The sequence below is a fragment of the Euleptes europaea genome, chromosome 1 (genome assembly GCF_029931775.1).
Source record: "Euleptes europaea isolate rEulEur1 chromosome 1, rEulEur1.hap1, whole genome shotgun sequence".
In the NCBI taxonomy this organism is placed as follows: Eukaryota; Metazoa; Chordata; class Lepidosauria; order Squamata; family Sphaerodactylidae; genus Euleptes; species Euleptes europaea.
Genome location: NC_079312.1, coordinates 147378043 through 147397307, shown reverse-complemented (window position 1 = coordinate 147397307; position 19265 = coordinate 147378043). Strand labels below are relative to the sequence as shown.

The 19265-nt window shown below is 46.5% G+C and overlaps 1 protein-coding gene across 1 annotated transcript in view; it reads left to right on the top strand.

Annotated features, from left to right (window-relative positions):
- The window catches only part of ACVRL1 (activin A receptor like type 1), a 73722-nt gene that overhangs the window by 18593 nt on the left and 35864 nt on the right, over nucleotides 1-19265 (top strand). Inside the window, exon 2 of the mRNA XM_056848915.1 lies at nucleotides 17412-17627. Coding sequence (XP_056704893.1) covers nucleotides 17412-17627 — 216 coding nt within the window. The remainder of the gene's footprint in view (nucleotides 1-17411; nucleotides 17628-19265) is intronic.

The following is a 19265-nucleotide window of genomic DNA, read 5'->3' as shown; positions in this document are numbered from 1 at the left end:
TTATTATCAGGTTTCTGTAGAAGGCTGACCAGTAGGGCACTGTGCGGGGAGCTACACTTTTTAGAAAATTTTAAGGTACAGTCTGGTGGATGAGATCTATCAGGATATAGTGAGTTTCACAGGACTTCTGATGTTCTCCACATTGAATCCTACCACAGTATTTGTAACAGCGTGGTGTAGTGGTTAAGAGCAGTGGTTTGGAGCAGAGGACTCTAATCTGAAGAACCAGGTTTGATTCCCCACTCCTACTCATGAGCGGCAGACTCTAATGTGGTGAACTGGATTGCTTTCCCCACTCCTACACATGAAGCTGGCTGGATGACCTTGGGCTAGTCACAGCTCTCTCTCAACCCTACCACAGGTAGGGTTGCCAACTGCCAGGTAGTAGCAGATCTCCTGCTAATTCAACTGATCTCCAGCCGATAGAGATCAGATCACCTGGAGAAAAATGGCTGCTTTGGGAATTGAACTCTATGGCATTGAAGTCCCTCCCCAAACCCCACCCTCCTCAGGCTCTCCCCCAAAAATCTCCCACTGGTGGCGAAGAGGGACCTGGCAACCCTACCCACAGGGTGCATGTTGTGGGAGAGGAAGGGGAGGAGATTGCAAGCCGGTTTGATTCTTCCTTAAATGGTAGAGAAAGTCAGCATATAAAAACCAACTCTTGTTGTTCTTCTTCTTCTTCTATTTGAACAGCTCTGTGTAGTGTGAGTACATATTATTGTAATTTTTCAGCTAGGATGTCAAAATACTTAAACGTGTTTATTCATCAATGTGTGATCCAAGATCCATTCCTGGCCTGATTGCCATCCTCGCCATCCAAGATTAACCTAGGCATATTTATATAATTCAGCCCTGAACTTACTGCAACCTTTTGTTGTTGAGGAACCTTTTGTTGTTGTTGTTGTTGTTTACATTTCTTTCTCATCCTATCCCAGTGGTTCAGGTAAGCAACAACAACATTTTTTCACTACTTATTTTCTATGCGAGAGAGTTGAGGCTGACAGATATAGTGTTTTGTGCAAGTAATCCTCAGTGATCCTTGTGGTTCTCACATGTCCGATGGCAATGCTCTACAGTGGTCCCCAACGTGGTGCCTGAATGTATATTACTGGGTGCCCTGGTTCCTTCATGAGTCTTGGGGTTAAAACCCAAAAGAATGTAACACAAGAAAATCAAGGAGCATCAGATTGTTCCCTATCCCTGACCAACGAGCAAAGAACTGAGCTCATCTTGGGCAAATGCATCACCCTCAGATTAGCCACAGACACCGACTTTCGGCAACCTCTCCCCATGAATACATGGACAGCAAACCCTCCTGCTTCTTTGGAAACTGAAACCGAACAACTTCTCTTTTCCAGAGCTGAGCTCTGATCCCACCCGCCCCATTGCAACTATTTTGTGATTAACCCTGCCATGGCAGCCATTTTGTCTTGATTCCTCTTTCCCAAAATTCCAAAAGTGCCTGCAGGCTTAATAAGTTTGGGTACCTCTGCCCAAGGCACTACAGCAGCTTCCATGCTAATATTTCACTTTGCATAAATTGATTGCTTTTAGGTGTGACATTCTCCCATAACCCTAGGGGACAGTGGCAGCCCTTAAGGTGCCAGACAAGACTTCTGGGTTCTTTTCCATATGCACAAAATGGAGGACTTGAATGTTATACCGGCTAATCTTCCAAGAGCTTGAAAGCTATTGCATTGACCCCCACTACTGCATAAGCATCACACATGCCAAAACTAGATGAGCGCTGGAGTCTCCCACTTGTATTTATTTATTTGAAACATTTAGATCCTGGGCTCTCCAACAAAGTACCCAAGTTGGCTGACAATAACAAAATTTAAAAGTGTCCAAATCTACAAAGCATTCTAAAAAAAAGCTCAAAGAAAATTGGAAAATAAAATAACAAATTTAAATGAAATCGAATAAAGGAGAAAATAATGTAGTTTGGAATAATCTTTTTTTTTTTTTTAAGTCTTGCTGGGCACCTAGAATATTTTAAATCATGCAACATATGAGCCTCAGTGAAGAGGCAGTTCTGACATGTTGGCATCACTACAGAGAAGGCCCTGTTCCTAGCGCTCTACCACCAAGCTCATGCTGTGAGAGGCACACAGAACAGGGCCTCTGAGGAGGAACTCATTTCATGGACAGGCTCGTACAGAAGAAAACAGTTTATGGCTTTTTAGGTAATAAATAGCACTTCGAATTTGCATGGCAACAAAGTGGTAGCTAGGGAAGGTTTTTAAAACTGGTGAGATGTAGTGCTGGTAAGTTTAACTTCCCTCTGCCTGCAGCTTAACTTCTTCATTTTGGACCAGTTGATCCTTCTGAACTGCAGCCCAGCCTATTTTTGTTCCTCAAATTTCTTTTTAAAAAAAGTAAGTAATCAGCACTGTTCTCATCAACCCTATGGAGTAATTGATAAAAAGTCATTTCTTTTCCACAGATGCAGCTTTGCTGAAATGGAAAGAACTTCTAGAGGTCACAGTAAATCTCAGGTTGGGAGCGCAATGTTCTTGTATGCTTGGACTTTAAGGAAATCCAGAAGCCCAGTACTCACCTTATATTCTCACACCTGAAAGTCCAGATCCACATTCACAGATAACATGTATTTTGGCAACATGGAAATGGCCATGCTAATATATGTTTTTCACGCTAATATTGTACATGCGTTAAAAAAAACTGATATAGTAACAAGCATCCTGGAATACTGGCAAGAAAAAATACATCAGCATGGCCATCCTCATTCTTAAAATGCATCCTCTTTAGGTTTGTCACTTTTCCTTATTTCAAAGAACTGTTTCATATTTGGTATTGAGAGAAATACTTATAGGAAAGAATAAATGAACCATATTTGCAACAACCCCCCCACTTCAATATAATAGTCTATTCTAATAAAGTACTGGTAATGTTCTGTCATATGAAATGTGTCATTTTCTTAGGGTCTCACATATATACGTGTGAAGCTGCCCTATGCTGAATTAGAACATTGGTCTCATAAAGGTAAGAATTGTCTGCTCTGACTGGCAGCAGCTCTCCAGAGTCATAAGAACATAAGAAAGGCCCTGCTGGATCAGACCAAGACCCATCAAGTCCAGCAGTCTGTTCACACAGTGGCCAACCAGGTGCCCCTAGGAAGCCACAAACAAGACGACTGCAGCAGCACCAACCTGCCTGTGTTCCACCGCACCCAATATAATAAGCATGCTCCTCTGATACTAGAGAGAATAGGTATGCAGCATGACTAGTATCCATTCTAACTAATAGCCATGAATACCCCTTTCCTCCATGAATATGTCCACTCCCCTCTTAAAGCCCTCCAAGCTGGCAGCCATCATCACATCCTGGGGCAGGGAGTTCCACCAAAATATTTCCTTTTATCTGTTTTGAATCTCTCACCCTCCAGCTTCAGCAGATGACCCCGCATTCTAGTATTGTGGGAGAGGGAGAAAAATCAACGTATTAAGGGAGAGGGAGAAAAATCAATTATGGGAGAGTCTCCAATCAACGTCTTTAACATCACCTATTTTGTGATGATTTTAGCTGGAGATTAAACCTGGGATCTTCTGTATGGAAAGCCAGATGCTCTACCACTGATCCATCACCACACTTTCTCAGTCTGCTCTTCAGGTGGCAACCCTAACCAATGTAGACAATTAGGGAAGTGCATGGGTGAAAAGGTAACCTGAGAATTGATCCTAGAGAGATCCTGTTTAACAAGCTGTTTTTCCCAGCGCTTGTGTCCTGTTGTGTTTTCCACTTATCTAAGCATGGGGAAATGAACAACACAGTGGGAAATGTCTGTTGAAAGAAGCCACTGAAGCTCTTATGCATCTCAGTAGGCTTCACATTAACAGCAACAACTTTGGGTAAAGACAAGGGACATAAGAAGAACCTTGGTAGATCAGATCAGGTACCAGCAAGGCGCCTCTGCAAAGCGTACAACAGCATGGAGGCAACAGCCCACTTTATGCTCTTTGTTTCCAGGGTTCAGTAATGTAGATCTATCCTACATGATTTAGTCATGATTTAGCAAGGGAGTTTTACCTGAGGTTCGTTGCTCGCTGGACCCACACTTTCCTGTTGGGAGTCTATGAACCAGCAGTCTCCAAGCTCAAATCAGGAAGTATTTGAATCCCTGCCCCTTGAAATGCTGCTTTGTAATTGGCTGTAGTAAGATAAAAGTTCCCTCCCGCCCAAACCCAATCGCAGAATAAAAAAGCATTTTAAGAACATAAAACAAACAACGGAACAATCTGAAACGAGGGGGAGGGGAGAAATCCAAGCCCCGGTTTTAAAAAGCCTTTCTTCTGCTCAGAAAGAGCTTCAAGGACGCAGGAAGTATTTGAATCCCCACCTCTGGACATGCTGCTTTATAACTGGCTATTAGTGAAACTAAGCATGTGGGTCCTGCGCTTTGCCTTATGCACGGAGATTTCACCCAGGCTGAGCTCAGGGAAGAGGGAAGAATCGGGTTAAAAGAGGAATGGGAAGGTCCAGGATTTGTGAGGGCTGGCAGCGAGGTCATCTCTAATGCAGGAAAAACTCATGCATAACTCCAAGGAACAACCAAAACAGAGGGTGATCATGAGTGAAAGTACCCATGCAAAAATGACCTAATACTTTTTAAAAGCCATCTAAAGAAATGGTTATCAATGCACATTATGGCAGGGAGTTCCATAGTGAATTATGGGACACTGGTTTCTGACTTATGCTGCAATGCATCATTTTAAGGATTAAAAGATTTCAAAAGAAATAATTTTTAAAATGTGACCTGAGATTTTCACCCTTTTTAGTGTTAAGAGGTAGGAACTCTCTTGTAGTGTAAATCTAGTACACACTAATGCACACTTGGTTCCATTCCAGTAACTGAGCATACATACTTATAAGTAGCTGGAGGACTGCAGCTGTGGGAACTTCTCCAGCCCTTTATCTTGAAACAATGACCCAACAAGGAAGGCCTGCATAAATAGCTGCTTTCGCCATTTGACCTCTTATGGATTGGGTAATAGTGGTGGAGGCTGAGCAATTTGCTTGTGCAAGGACATATAGTAACAGCATGTTTGAGAACTGAACCAGGAACTTCCAACTAGGACTGTCGATTCGGTTCGGCCCGAACCGAAAACCAGCCGAATTTCCCCTGATTCAGCGGTTTTTAGTTCAGGACGAACCGAACTAAAAAATGGCGGGAAAACGGGGGAGCTGAATTCAGCGACTTCGGGAGTTCACGAATAAATTCAGCAAATTCAGGGCACAGCAGCATAACCGTCAGTAAGCAGCATTCTCCCCCGGCCAATCGGTGGCCAAGCTGGGTCTTCTTCTGGCCAGTCAGGATTGAGTACTGGAGGAATCAGCTGCTGCGCGGCCCGGCCGGGGAGAGAAAGAGAGAGAAATCCTCGTGGGGGGGGTGCTTGTGCACATTCGCTCCTTTCTGTGGCTGCAGGGGGCGCATTTTTGGGGGTAGAGACCCCAAACTTTCAGCGGAGCTTCAGACGAGCCTTCTTAAGAGACCCCCCAAGTTTTGTAAACATTGGGTCAGGAGGTCCCGAGATATGGGCTTTCCCCTTTTCCCTATTTGGATGAATGGATCACCCAATCCTGTATGCATCTCCAGAGTGGCAAATCCAAGGCAAAACCTCCCGTGCTTAAATAGAATCATATTGGATTACCCAGTCCTTCCAGCCCCTCCTGATGGAACAGAAGACAGCCACAGTAAGACCCCTTTGGGGGCTTTAATCTATAATTTTTCTCCTGTGAGTGTGTGTGTGGGGGGGAGCAGAGTCTGTTTGTGTGTGGGGAGGGAGCAGTTTCTGTGGGTGGGGGGGAAGCCAAAGGGGGCTTTCGCCTGTTCTGCCTGGGGTGTGTATGCCCCCTCGAGTCTCTCTCTCCCTGGTTTGAGGGGGGGCTTCAGTTGTGTGTCCTCAGGTTTTCCCTCATTCATAAGATCGGTTAGGTCTATTTTGATGCTTGCTCAAAACTAATTTTCAAATGGTGACTTAAAGAATGCATTTGCCTGGTCCCAAGTCCGATGCAAAAGGGGAAATTCCACCCCCTCCTGCTCATTATGCATAGCTAGCTGCCTCTGTCCCTTTCCATGGTTTGCAAACTCCCAGGTGTCAGGTGTTGCTTTGCATGGTTGCAAACGTGTTGCTTTGCATGGTTGTGTTGCTTTGCAGTTGTGTTGCTTTGCAAACTTCTTTGCACCTGCCCCGCCCTTGCTCCCTGCAGCTCAGCTGTTTGTCGGGGCTGGGAGCTTTGTGTGTGGGCGGCAAGCTCTGCTCAGAGATGCACATTAAGGGTGGGGGGACCCCTTTCGGGGCCCATATCTCAGCCCCCCCAACCCAATCTTTACAAAACTTGGGGGGTCTTGTAAGAAGGGTCCTTTGAAGCTCCACTGAAAGTTTTGGACCTCTACCCCAAAAAATGCCCCCCGGAGCCGTGGAAAGGTGCGGTTGTGTTTTTAATGGCTTTATTCGGCCAAATTTTTTTCCCGAACTTTGAATTCGCGCCGAATTGCATGGACCCGAAGTGGGGGAGTTCGGACTTCGGCATATCCCGAATCCAGACGGGCCGAATTCAGCCGAATCTGAACTATACCGATTTTTTTTTTCCCAACAGCCCTACTTCCAACTGAAGCTCTTCATTGCTGTGCTACATCAGTTCTAAAATATAGGAAGTACAACTGCTTGGCAGTTGCTTTTTTCTTTAAAAGTAAGCAAAAAAATTAAATGATTAAATTGAAAAAAATAAATGGAATGATGCGGAAGTCGGCCTGCAGTGAAGCAGTGGGTTGATTGCTTCAATATGTGGCCAACTCACAACCATCCCTAAACCACATTTACCACTGCAAACTTCTTGCACCATATATATGTAGGATGTGACTTTGGTGCATTTGAGTCTATCAGATAGCCACATCAGCATATGCCAAATGTTGGTAGCATCTGTTTGTCCAGAAAGCAATGCAATTCTGCACTAAAAGCTAGTTCTACTTTAGAAGATTGACAGTACAATCCTAAACAGTTACACCTTTCTAAACCTATTGACTGATGCATAACTCTGCTTAGGATTTCATTGTAGAGCACAGAAGTGATACATGTGATGCTGTATTTTCTAGCCTTTCATCCCTCCAAATCTCCCACTAGCAGGACCATTGTAAAAGTGGAACCAGTGACTGGCTGCTTCACTTGGATCCTCCCCATCATTCAAGGACCTAAGATCCCGTAAACAGATCTCTTGGGTCAACTGTGGGGGCTAGGGATCACCAGAGCAGTGGAACATCCTTTCCTTTCCCTTATTCCATTCTTTTATGCTTGTGGACCAACAGGTCATAAGCAAAACAAATTCAATACATTCCATAATATATACATAACCATGCATACAAAAATATAATATCTAAACAGTACAGTTAAAAAGAAGTATAATTAAAAACCATAGATAAAATTTTTGCCACTGCAAGGGTTACATTTGGGTCAGTATCAGCCAATAACTTTGCCACTATATCTTGCTTTAGGGCAGGTCCCCACCTCTGAATGTATATTGTGATCCATTTGTCTCTGGCGAGATCGTGCTTTTTACAATTTACAAACAAATGCCAAACAGTGTCCAAACTCCCTGAGCCACAATTGCAAAGTCGCTCAGAAAAGGGGACCCCTGAAAATCTGCCTGCTAACTCCCTCAGTGGCAGTGCATTTAATCTGGCCTTGGAGAAAAGCACTCTGTATTATTTGGGGACAGTTAAAAATCCTCCTGGGTCTCAAGTAGAGGTCTTTCAGATCATCTACGACCTGGGCCTTTTAACTGGAGATGCTGAAGACTGAAACTGGGACCTTCTGCATGCTGAGCAGATGCTCTGCCATTGAGCCACAGCTCCTCCACCAAGACCTACTGTTTTTGTCCCAAGCTTCATTCTTGTAAATTTTATCCATCATCTTATTATGACAGAGGGAAGAATGCTAGTTTCCTCCTCACCTGCTCACTGTGTGGGAAGACATAGCCCAATGTTCCCTTAGTTTTGGGGACAGATTTATAGGATGACCTGACTTAGTAATTCCTGAGGCTCTTCTCAAGAGCATATGGAAAGCAATAGACATGAGGCGCCTGCTTGGTGTATTCCCCCAGAGACTTAGATGCAGACAGTGTCTATGAGAATTTGAACTCTGGCTGGTTGTGAAATGAGGAGGTCACTGGTTAACTCTGCAATGGGCGGGGAAGTCTGGGAAATGGAGCAGAGGGAGGCCCATAGCTAGCCAAGAGGAAGAAACAGAGCTGAGAAACAGAGTAGGAGGAAGAGCAACAGACAGAGCTTCCAAAGCCATTTCATTCTGAAGTGCTAGATAAAGACTATTGTTACAGTTTGTGGGGGAAATGTGGTCTATTCTGTTCTTATGCATCTCTCTAATAGACCAGGCTAGCCTGATCTCATCAGATTTCAGAAGCTAAGCAGGGTTGATCCTGCCAAGTATTTGGATCGGAGACCTCCAAGGAATACCAGGGTCATGATGTAGAGGCAGGCGATGGCAAACCACCTCTGAATGTCTCTTGTCTTGAAAACCCCATTAGGGCGTCACCATAAGTCAGATGTGACTTGAGGACAAATTATTTTTAATGGAATGTTATTTACTTCCATACCATGAAAAGCTTCAATTCCTCATTTCCACACATTAAGCCTCTATTAAAGGAACATGATGGTTTTTTGCAGACCTCTTGGCAACCCTAAGTATATTGAATGAATGAATGCCACATCAAGCTGAGTAGCCGACCTTCCCATCATAAAATTTGGTGCTCACAGGATGCCTTAGGTGAACCATCATTCACATGTACAGACATGAAAATATCATAATCTCTGTATCTGATTATGAAGTGAGTAGCTCCATGCTGATAGTGAAATCCATTAACAAGGGCATTCACAAAGGGGGGTAAGACTCCCCCAACCCTAAATTCATGCAAACTTTGTTAAATGTGAAGGACATTCAGAGACTGTATCACAGAGGTTATCCCAAATATGTCTGGTACAAATGTAATGTTGATTCCTTGCAAACAGCAATTTGTGGATCAGAAACCAGTCCTGAAAATACCTGACCATAGAATCATAGAGTTGGAAGGTACCACCAGGGTCATTTAGTCCAACCCCCTGCACAATGCAGGAAATTCACAACTACCTCCCCTCCCACACCCCCAGTGACCCCTACTCCATGCCCAGAAGATGCCCAAGATGCCCTCCCTCTCATGAACTGCCTATGGTCATAGAGTCAGCATTGCTGACAGATGACCATCTAGCCTCTGCTTAAAAACCTCCAGGGAAGGAGCACTTACCACCTCCTGAGGAAGTCTGTTCCACTGAGGAACCACTCTAACTGTTGGAAAATTCTTCCTAATGTCTAGACGGAAACTTTTTTGATTTAATTTCAACCCATTGGTTCTGGTCCAACCCTTGTGAGCTAGCATTACATCTTCATCAGACCATGATCTCAATGTTCCTTTCTAATCTCACTATCTGTGGGCCAATGTTATTTGTAGCCTCTGTTTCCCCTCCATGATCAACAACAAAAGCAAGCTGTTTCCGGGGAGTTTGGAGCCCAGCAAGGCGGCCGTATGGCTGGAGCCATGCTGTTTTTGTCTTGCTCTGATAGATGTTTGCAGACTTGTAGTTCTCTGTGTTTGCATGTTTCTATTTCCCTCCATCAACAGAATCTAAACAATCTTGATTCCTGTCCCGGCTGCAACACCCTGGCTGCATGCTGGAATTCTTGAATAGCAGGAAGCCGGGGCTTGGCTTGTTTGTGCTAGGAATCTGTGGACGCTGCAGAACAAAATAATCTTGGGCTCCCAAGGCCCAAAACTTGTGCCGTTAAAAAGGGGGAAGTTGCAGGATTGGAAAGGCAAATAGGTGGAATCAAGTCTCCACAATGAGTGTAGCTTGGCATTTCTGTTTTTACAAGGAAATGAACAAACAAGTAGGGGGGATGCCCAGACCCATCTTATTAGAGGAACAGCTGGAACATTTTTGGATTCTTGCAAGGAGGGTTTTTAAAAATATATATATCACTGATAAGCCTGCTACAACTTCCACTCCCCCTGGCTTTAATTTCAGAAATCAACAGCTGGCCTCGGTTTATGGAGATAAATAGGACATCTTGCAACAAAGCCAAGCCATGCAGCACAAGAGAGGATCCATCCCCACAATAACAGCACAGGGCCAACTTTGATGACTCATTCCATCAAAAGGCAAGCTTAGAAATCCGTCTCTGTCATTAAAAAACAAACAAGGCTAAAATGTGACACCTAAAATTCAGCCTTGGTTGCAGATAAGTTCAGAGCACTTCCTTCTATATCTGAGTCACATCTATTAAGCTCTCCAGTGCACCCTCTGTAGAAAGGAGTTAGCATGTGGAGTGTACAGACAGCAGCTGCCTTTCAAAAGCCTCCTTTCCTGTGCAGGCACACCTGCAGAACAGCTGCCTATGCTCTTGTTTGTCTGCTAAACTTGGACTGTAGGCAATGGGACAGAGCAAGTTTCTTCTGTTATAGACCAAAACTATAACCACCCAGGCCACCTGGCCCTGTGAGTCCCACAGCTACTCTCATCTGTGATATGAACGGTCAGTGAAACCTGAAGAGCAGTGTGTGGGGCTCAGCAGAAGTTTGACATGCATTCAGTATGCAGCGGGTGTTCCCCCACATGTTCATTTAGTCTTACTGATGGTACCTGTAGGGTTGTAGCTTAAAAGTGGTAGTTTCCACACTAATTATTTGTAAAGTTTAATGAAGTTTTCTTTTTGTGTCCACGCCATTTTCCCCCTGTTTGGTCTTGGAAATATTTTCCAAACATTTAATATCCATTTCTTCGACAAACGCTTATATGACAGTGTATTTCTTTACTCCATTTTAAAGATGGTCATCCTTGGGATGTGGACAAGCTGGAGACGCTTCCTTTCTCCGCCCTCCATTGGCAACACCCACTGTATTGCCTATCTCCTCCCATTGTTCCTCCCCTTTCCTTTCTTTCCTTTGCTTTGTTTTTTCTTATCTGCATTTGGACTACCGAAGGAACGTTGGAACATTGAACTAACCCCATTGATTTGTGCAGGGTCCTGATGTAACTTTTTCCTAACATTTAATTTCCATTAAGTGTGCTTTGTAACTAGGCTGACTACCCATGAGAGGAAAGAGAGGCGTCCGCATGTGTAAACTGAAAGCAAACACATGTGTCTTCCCGCTCTGCTCCCCCGCCCCAAATGTCTCTGCTTCTCTACCCCTTAAAGTGGCAGTGAGGATCTCCAAGAAGGGTGGCACACGCGTGAAGCAGAGAGGGAGGGGGCCAGCGAGAGAGAGCAGTCCGAGGCTTGGCACCATGAGCTACCAGTGCCATGTCCCGAGCGGAGAGCTGATGGCATTTCCCCACAGCGGCAATCAATTCAGCATTCTCTGAAATGGTTCCCATACCACACAATCACACAAACAGGATTCCCTTCTCCCTCCCATTCCCCTTGCTCTTCATTTTTTAAAATTTGTTGGATTTTTACTAGAGAAGGAATGCTGGTGCGTTGTAATAAACCCAACAGGTGTCAGAGGTGTCAGTCGTTCCTTAGCTAGTGCCTTATGTTGCTCTGTTCTGCCACGCTGGGGCCGGCCCGTACAAGCGGTTAGGCTCTTGACAGGAGCACAGGCCCGGTTGCGGGTGTTTGCATATTTGCTGTACTGTTCTCACCCTCGGTTTCCCTCCACCTGTTGCTGTAGCCTTGAGCAGCTAACAAGCTATGTCTCCCCGCTCTCCCTTCATCTTCCCTCTTCCCCCCCCCCCCGACATTGTTATTAATCCCTTTCCCAGGCTTGTTAGAAAGTGCACCTGTGATGTAATCTTGCTACCACGTTTAAGCTATGCTCTGTAGTCTGGCCTGCTCATTAGCAGCTTTGAATTCTGCAAGTTACCTTATCTGTACCTGATGCTTCTTCAATAAAGTTTACCTGCTTCTGACTTGGCTGTCTGAGCGAGTGGCTTTTTGGGAATTGCCCAGGTTGGCTGGAGAACCTGACAACAGGACGGCAGCTCTGTGATAGTTTGTGAGAGTGTGCCTGCATGGACATCATATCTCACCAATGCTACAGGACATGCACAAAAACAAAAAAAGGGGAGGGGAAGATAGTTTGTGAGAGTGTGCCTGCATGGACATCATATCTCACCAATGCTACAGGACATGCACAAAAACAAAAAAAGGGGAGGGGAAGAGGGAGAAGCGTCTTGGGCATTTGCGACATCACAAATGATGTGACGCTCCCCTGTGGAACATCATCCTTTTCCTATAAGGTGCAGACAGGGGGGGGGGGAAGTGTCTTGTGAAGAAGGTATAAAATGGCAAAAGTGATGAAATGCAGACAGAAATTCTGAATTCATAGTCAACCCTTGCAGATTGACCACGAGGATAATATGCAGTCAGTGAATGGTGTGGAAATGGCCAGCAAGTCAACACTTCTGCCACTTTCATATGCTGTCCAAGTCCAAAATCTGGAGACACCACCAAATCATGTATACCCCACGTGTGAAAGGACATCAAACCTTTGTCCCACCCTATTGTTCTCACAGAACAGTCTATATTTCAGATCAGAAAACTGGTAGCAGATCTTGGGGTGGGTGAGGGAAAGAACTTCCTACAAGGAAAGCTACCATGTCCAAGGACCTTGATCTTTTGCAAATAGTTGATTTGCTGAGGTATCCCTCTGATAGCCCTAACAACTGAGTTTTGGTGAGATCAGTCTCACCTCTGTTTTGGATTTTCATTGCATCCTTGCTGTGTATATTTCCCTTTCTGCGTGTATTCAACAAACACTGTGTACACAGTGCATTTTGGCAAGATAAATACTGTTATAATGTGAATTTGAAAAGGGAGTGTTAGGATCTTTATTATTAACTAATTGTTTTGTTTCTGCAGAGAAAATGTTGCCAGGACCTAACTTGGGTCTTTTCTTGGCTATCCTGAGCCTCCCAAGAACCACTGGTAAGAAACAATTGGAGCAGACTGAGTGCAGGAGTGGGTACAGGAGTGTTTCTAGAACTGTGCCATTTGAGGTTTCATTGACAAAGCACTATGTGCAAGATACAGAGGTTTTTTATGCATGGTTAGTATGTCCCTGGTTCGTCCCTCTCTTGTCTCACACCTTGATATCCTGAGATATAAAACCTTATGCGTGGCTGTAGCTCACTATGAAGAAAGTCTTGGGGTTCTCAGGAGCAAAGCATAATCACAAGCTGAAATCAGGAAGCACCTGAGTCCCCACCCCTTTAAACGCTGCATTGTCATTGGCAGTAGTGCTGACTCTGACAAAACATTCCCCATTCCCCTCCTCTCCCCACCCCCGGTGAGTGGCCATTTCACAACCCTTCTCGCAAAATGGAGTGCAGATTTGCATCCACAAAAGAAAATGCAAGGAGGGGAGTTCATGGTTGCACACACGGCTGAAACTGACTAGAATAGATGGTTCAAAACAATAACACTGTTAAATAAAAGACGGGCGGAGGGTGGCTGGCTGGGCTTGCGGAGCTGCCACCGGCCCAGGAAACCCAGAAAGGGCCGAGGGAGGAGGGAGTGGGGGCTGGCTGCCTTGGCTCCGTAGGCAGAAGAAAAGCCCTCTGCGGTTGCACACAAAAACTTGCTGAAAGAAGCCTCCTTTGGGGCCCCTCACCGGGTTTTTTTTTTTTTAATTCTGCTGCTCTGATGTAATATTGATATATCATCAAAGCACCCAAAAAACTAATCAAAATCGCAGAGAGCGCCAGTGGAGCCTAGGACTGTGCACACACACACACACACACACACACACACCACGCCCCCTTAAGTCTTCTCCAAAATGTAGGGTGGGGGGGAAGTGAATGATCCTAGCCTCCGCCACCTCTCTCTGCAGTTTTGAATAGTATTTTGGGTGATTTGATGATATATAAAAATTACATCATAGCAGCAGGAAATTTTTTTTTAAAATGCTGCGATCCCAGAGAAGGAGCCAACCATGGCCGCCTCCATCTCGGATATGGCTTCCTGGGGCATTGCAGAGGGGATGGCTGGAGGAGGAGTTGGAGGAGGAGTTGGAGAATGGGGGTGAGTAGGGACGTGGGAAGATCAACGCGCGGCAGAACTATGCACCTACTTACATTTGAGATAAGCTTGGAACTTAACTTAATTTTGGGATAAAACAGGGATTGGAATATGCAGGAAAGTCGCGGGATAGAAGTAAGCTGAGCCCACAGGGAGGAGAACGTCATGCATAACCCCGAAAGAGAACCAGGACAATCGTGGGAGAATCGAGAGACAAACCAGCATGCATAACTGACCATAGTGTAATGACACTATTGAGTTACAAAGCATTAGTTAATAACAGCTGGAGTAATAGGTCCAGTTTCACGGGGAGGGGAGAACCACGTATGCTGCAGTGAGGCTCCTTTGAGGAGGGACAGACAAGCAATTCCAGTCATCACAAATCAAAAAGTACACAGGCCAACAAGAAATGATATGGCGGAGAACAAGACAGAGTGGTAGAAAATGACTTGGATTGCCTAACATATGCATAGGGCAAATCTAGCAAGTCTAAAACATGGAGGCATGATCACAGAAGACAAATTGACATTCTGATCTGAGATGTTCAAAAACAGAAACAAAAACCAACCTATAGGCGGCAACTCTAAATGTCCTTACTAGGAAGTAAGCTCCATTGAGCTTCATGGGGCTTGTCTCCTGGAGATTTAGACTTTCAATGTTCAAAAGTGACCCTAAGCAGAATCCAACTCAAGACTAGCCAATAGAGCTTACTTTTAAGAAAGTGTTCTTAGGGTTGCAGTGTTATTGTTTTCCAGGGGAGAGAGCGGTTTTTCCGGCTCTCCTCCTTGCATAGCCTCTTAGATCCACTGTGACATATGACAAAGGCCTGCTCAACTTAGCAGAAGTGGTTCACTGCAGTGGCCTCAACCAATTATGAATTGAATTTGGCCTCTCCGGTTACCTGGCTGGGGCCAAGTTGAAGTGGACATCCTAGGACCGTGTTGGCGAACCTATGGCACGCGTGCCGACTCTGGCACGCGTAGCCCTCTCTGCCGGCACGCGCCCAGCCGCCTCCACTCACCCCCCGGGGAAGCAGCCTTCCTTCCCCTTCCCTTCCCGGGCTGGAGGCGAGGGGTTGAGGCGCGGCTTTGCCTGGCCCCGCGCCACGGGCGGTCCGCAGCGACTCCGGATTGGCTCCTCACGCCGAGGTCGGACTGGGAGGCGCTTCAGAACGGGGGCGGGGACAGCGGGCGAGCCGGCAGCGGTCGCCCTCAGGGCCCGCCTGCCCGCCCGCCCGCTGCAAAAGGCCCCTGAAAGCCGGGCCGCCACCTGCGGCGCCTCCCCCGCTCGGCCAAGAGGAGCCGCCGCCGCTGCCGCCCCGGTTCTGCCCAGCGCGCAGCCCAGCCGAGCGGCCTGTGAAGCGGAGCCGGGGAGCGGGAGCAGCCCGTGCGGTGGGGGGGGGGGCTGTGCTGCGGTGGCGGCCGGCGGGACTTGCGCCCAAGCAGCCCCTGGAGCCTCTGGGAGGAGGAGTAAGAAGGCTCCTGGCCCAGACTGGGCTCCGCTGCAGCTGCCAGAGAAACGCAGCGCAGCACGGCCCTCTCTGAAGCCGCAGCGTGCAGGAACGCTGTGGCCCCTTTAAATCCCCTCTCGCCATCGGCAAGGGGAGGCGGGAGGGAGGAAGACGCTTCCCCCAAGCCGGGAAGGCGAAGCGTCCCTGCATGCCGCGCGGCACAGGGGTTGAAACCTCTCTCGGCCGCCGCAGAGGGAGGGAGGGAGGGGGGAAGAGGAGGAAAAAGCCAATCGCTCCCTCCCGGGGCCGGAGCATCCGCGTGGGAGCCGATCAGGTGGAGGACTTTTGTGGACTTGGGGGTGGGGGTGGGGGAGAGGTGGGAAGGCTGAAGCCCGGTCGCAGGGAGCCGGCTGTGTGTGTGTGTGAAGGCTTTTCTCTCTTTTCTTCCTTTTTCTGTCACTCTCCTATTCTTTCTCTCCTCTTTTTCTGTCTCTTTCCCCCCCTCTTTTTCTCTCTCCTTTTCTTTCTTTCTCTCTCTCTCTCCTTTCCATGCTTCCTTTCTGCCTTCTTTCTGTCCTTCATTCTTTCCTTCCTTCCTTCTTTCCTTCCTTCTTTCTGTCCTTCCTTCCTTCTTTCTGTCCTCCTTTCTTCCCTTCCTTCCTCCTTTCCTTCTTTCTGTCCTTCATTCCTTCCTTCTTTCTGTCCTTCATTCCTTCTTTCTGTCCTTCATTCTTTCCTTCCTTCCTTCTTCCCTTTCTTTCCTTCTTTCTGTCCTTCCTTCCTTCCTACTTTCTTTCCTTCCTTCCTTTCCTTCTTTCCTTCCTTCTTTCCCTGCTTCCTTCCTTCTTTCTGTCCTTCATTCTTTCCTTCCTTCCTTCTTTCTTTCTTTCTCTTTCTTTCTTTCCTTCCTTCCTTCCTTCCTTCCTTCCTTCCTTCCTTCCTTCCTTCCTTCCCTCCCTGCAGATCGACCGCAGGCTGCAAGCTGCGCCCCCCTGGCACCTTGGTTGCCTGGGCCCACCGCTGGCTGCCTTCCCACCTGGGAGGAGGGGGAAGACCTGGGGGAGCTGAGGCACCCTCCAAGCCTTCTCTGCATAGTCTCCCCTAAGGTTGCCAACCTCCAGGTGGTGGCTGGAGATCTCCTGCTATTACAACTGATCTCCAGCCAATAGAGATCAGTTCCCCTGGAGAAAATGGCCACTTTGGCCATTGGGCTCTATGGCTGTGCAGTCTTCCTCCGCAAACCCCGCCCTCCTCAGGCTTCACCCCCAAAACCTCCCGCCAGTGGTGAAGAGGACCTGGCAACCCTAGCTTCCCCCCCACACACACACACCAGGAGATCTACGCCCGGTATGGCCCCCGAACGATGTTATAAATATGCAAATGGCCCTTGGCAGAAAAAAGGTTCCCCACCCCTGTTCTAAACTAAAACCTCAGTATTCAGGTTAAATTGCCGTGTTGGCACTTTGCGATAAATAAGTGGGTTTTGGGTTGCAGTTTGGGCACTCGGTCTCTAAAAGGTTCGCCATCACTGTCCTAGGATGTGCATAAGAAGTTCAGCATAGCCAAGAGGAAAGTTCCAAATTGCCTTTTGTCTCTGTGTTTGAATCACATTTATATCCTGCTTTTCCTCTAGGGAGCAGAAGGGAGAATACACTGGATTCTCAGATGGTCTCCCACTGACTAGAAACTGGTTTCATCAAAGTTTCTGAATCAAGTGCCTGGCGGCCCACCCCACATAGCGCCTTCCTAGTCAGCCTCCCTGAACACATTTAAGCCAAAACACATATCTTGACTGTGGCATAGTTTAGTTGGATTATGTGGGCAGCTGGCAAACAAAGGGCGAAACAGCTTCTTCTCCTTTCTGTCCTCTCCAGGTACAGTGTCCTGCATTTGTGAAGAATGTACTTACAAAACTTGCTCAGGAGAGGCATGTTTTGTAAGCAAAAGTCTGGAGCAAGGGATCGTCTTCACCAGGAAAGGATGCATAGACCCCAGGTCTCTAAATTGTCGAGGTGACATCACAGAGAATTTTGGCACAATATGCTGCTTGTCCAACCTGTGTAATAGGAATCTCGATATCCAGCTGGCAGGTACAGTTGCACCTTCTGATGCAAGGGTCATGCCAAAGAAGGGAAAAGGAGATGGTGTTTCCTGCGGTTTTTTGTACACGAAAGATCCCTAAACAAGAATGAGGCATCTCAGTGGGCTTACCTCTTTCTCACTTGCTTGGGCAAAACGGGAGGCCAGAGCAGTTCTTAAGCTTTCATAGAATTATAGAGTTGGAAGGGGCCATACAGGCCATCTAGTTCAACCCCCTGCTTAATGCAGGATCAGCCTAGAGCATCCCTGACAAGTGCTTGTCCAGCCTCTGCTTAAAGACTGCCAGTGAAGGGGAGCTCACCACCTCCCTAGGTACCTAATTCCTCCGTTGAAGAACTCTTACTGTAAAAAAAATTTTCCTAATAACCTTTCTGCCCTCGATTTCAACCCATTATTGCGAATCCTATCCTCTGCTGCCAACAGGAACAGCTCCCTGCCCTCCTCTAAGTGATAGCCCTTCAAATACTTAAAGAGAGCAATCATGTCCCCCCTCAACCTCCTTTTCTCCAGACTAAACATTCCCAACTCCCTTAGCCTTTCCTCATACGGCTTGGTCTCCAGGCCTCTGATCATCCTTGTTGCTCTCCTCTGCACCCACTCGAGTTTGACCACATCTTTTTTGAATTCAGGCCTCCAGAACAGCACACAATACTCCAGGTGCGGCCTGACCAATGCAGTGTACAGCAGAACTATGACATCTTGCGATTTGGATCTTATGCCTCTGTTGATACACCCCAAGATCACATTAGCCTTTTTTGTTGCTGCCTCACACTGGCTGCTCATATTTAACTTACGGTCCACCCATACCCCAAGATCTTGTTCACACACAGTGCTACCCAGAAGCGTATCCCCCATCCAGTATGTATGTCCTTCATTTTTGTTACCCAGATGTAGAACTTGGCACTTATCCTTGTTGAATTGTATCTTGTGTTCCGATTTCATTGAATTCTATCTCTATCTTCTGGTGTGTTCACTGCTCCTCCCAATTTGGTGTCTTCTGCAAATTTAATGAGTAATCCCTCCACATCCTCATCCAGATCATTTATAAAAATATTGAAAAGTACCAGGCCCAGAATCGAACCTTGTGGCACCCCACTGGACACCTCTCTCCATTCTGATGAAATGCCACTGACATCTACTCTTTGAGTACGGTTCTCCAATCAGTTCCCTATCCATCTAACTATCCTAAAGTCCAGTCCACAGTCATCTAAGAGCCAGCACGGGTTTCTCAAGAACAAGTCATGTCAGACTAATCTTATCTCTTTTTTTGAGAAAGTGACTACTTTGCTGATCAGGGAAATGCAGTAGATATAGTTTATCTTGATCTCAGTAAGGCTTTTGATAAGGTTCCCTGTGCTGCCCCTAGGCAGAGTTAGTAGCTTTCTAGTATGTGTAGGTTTTCAGTTCATGTTTTGTATTGGTAATGTGCAAGGAAAATATTATTTTCCCTTTAAGAAGAGTGCATGCTAGTTACTGTAGTTTAGGCAACCCACTAGTCATATGTCTCTGTAGTAGTATACTGATTGGGCACATGTCATTTCCTCTTCTGGTCAGACCACCTTGCCCGGGAAAAGTGTGGGCCTTTATTGTTAATGAGATCTGAGGAATAGAGAGGTGTGTGAATCCAT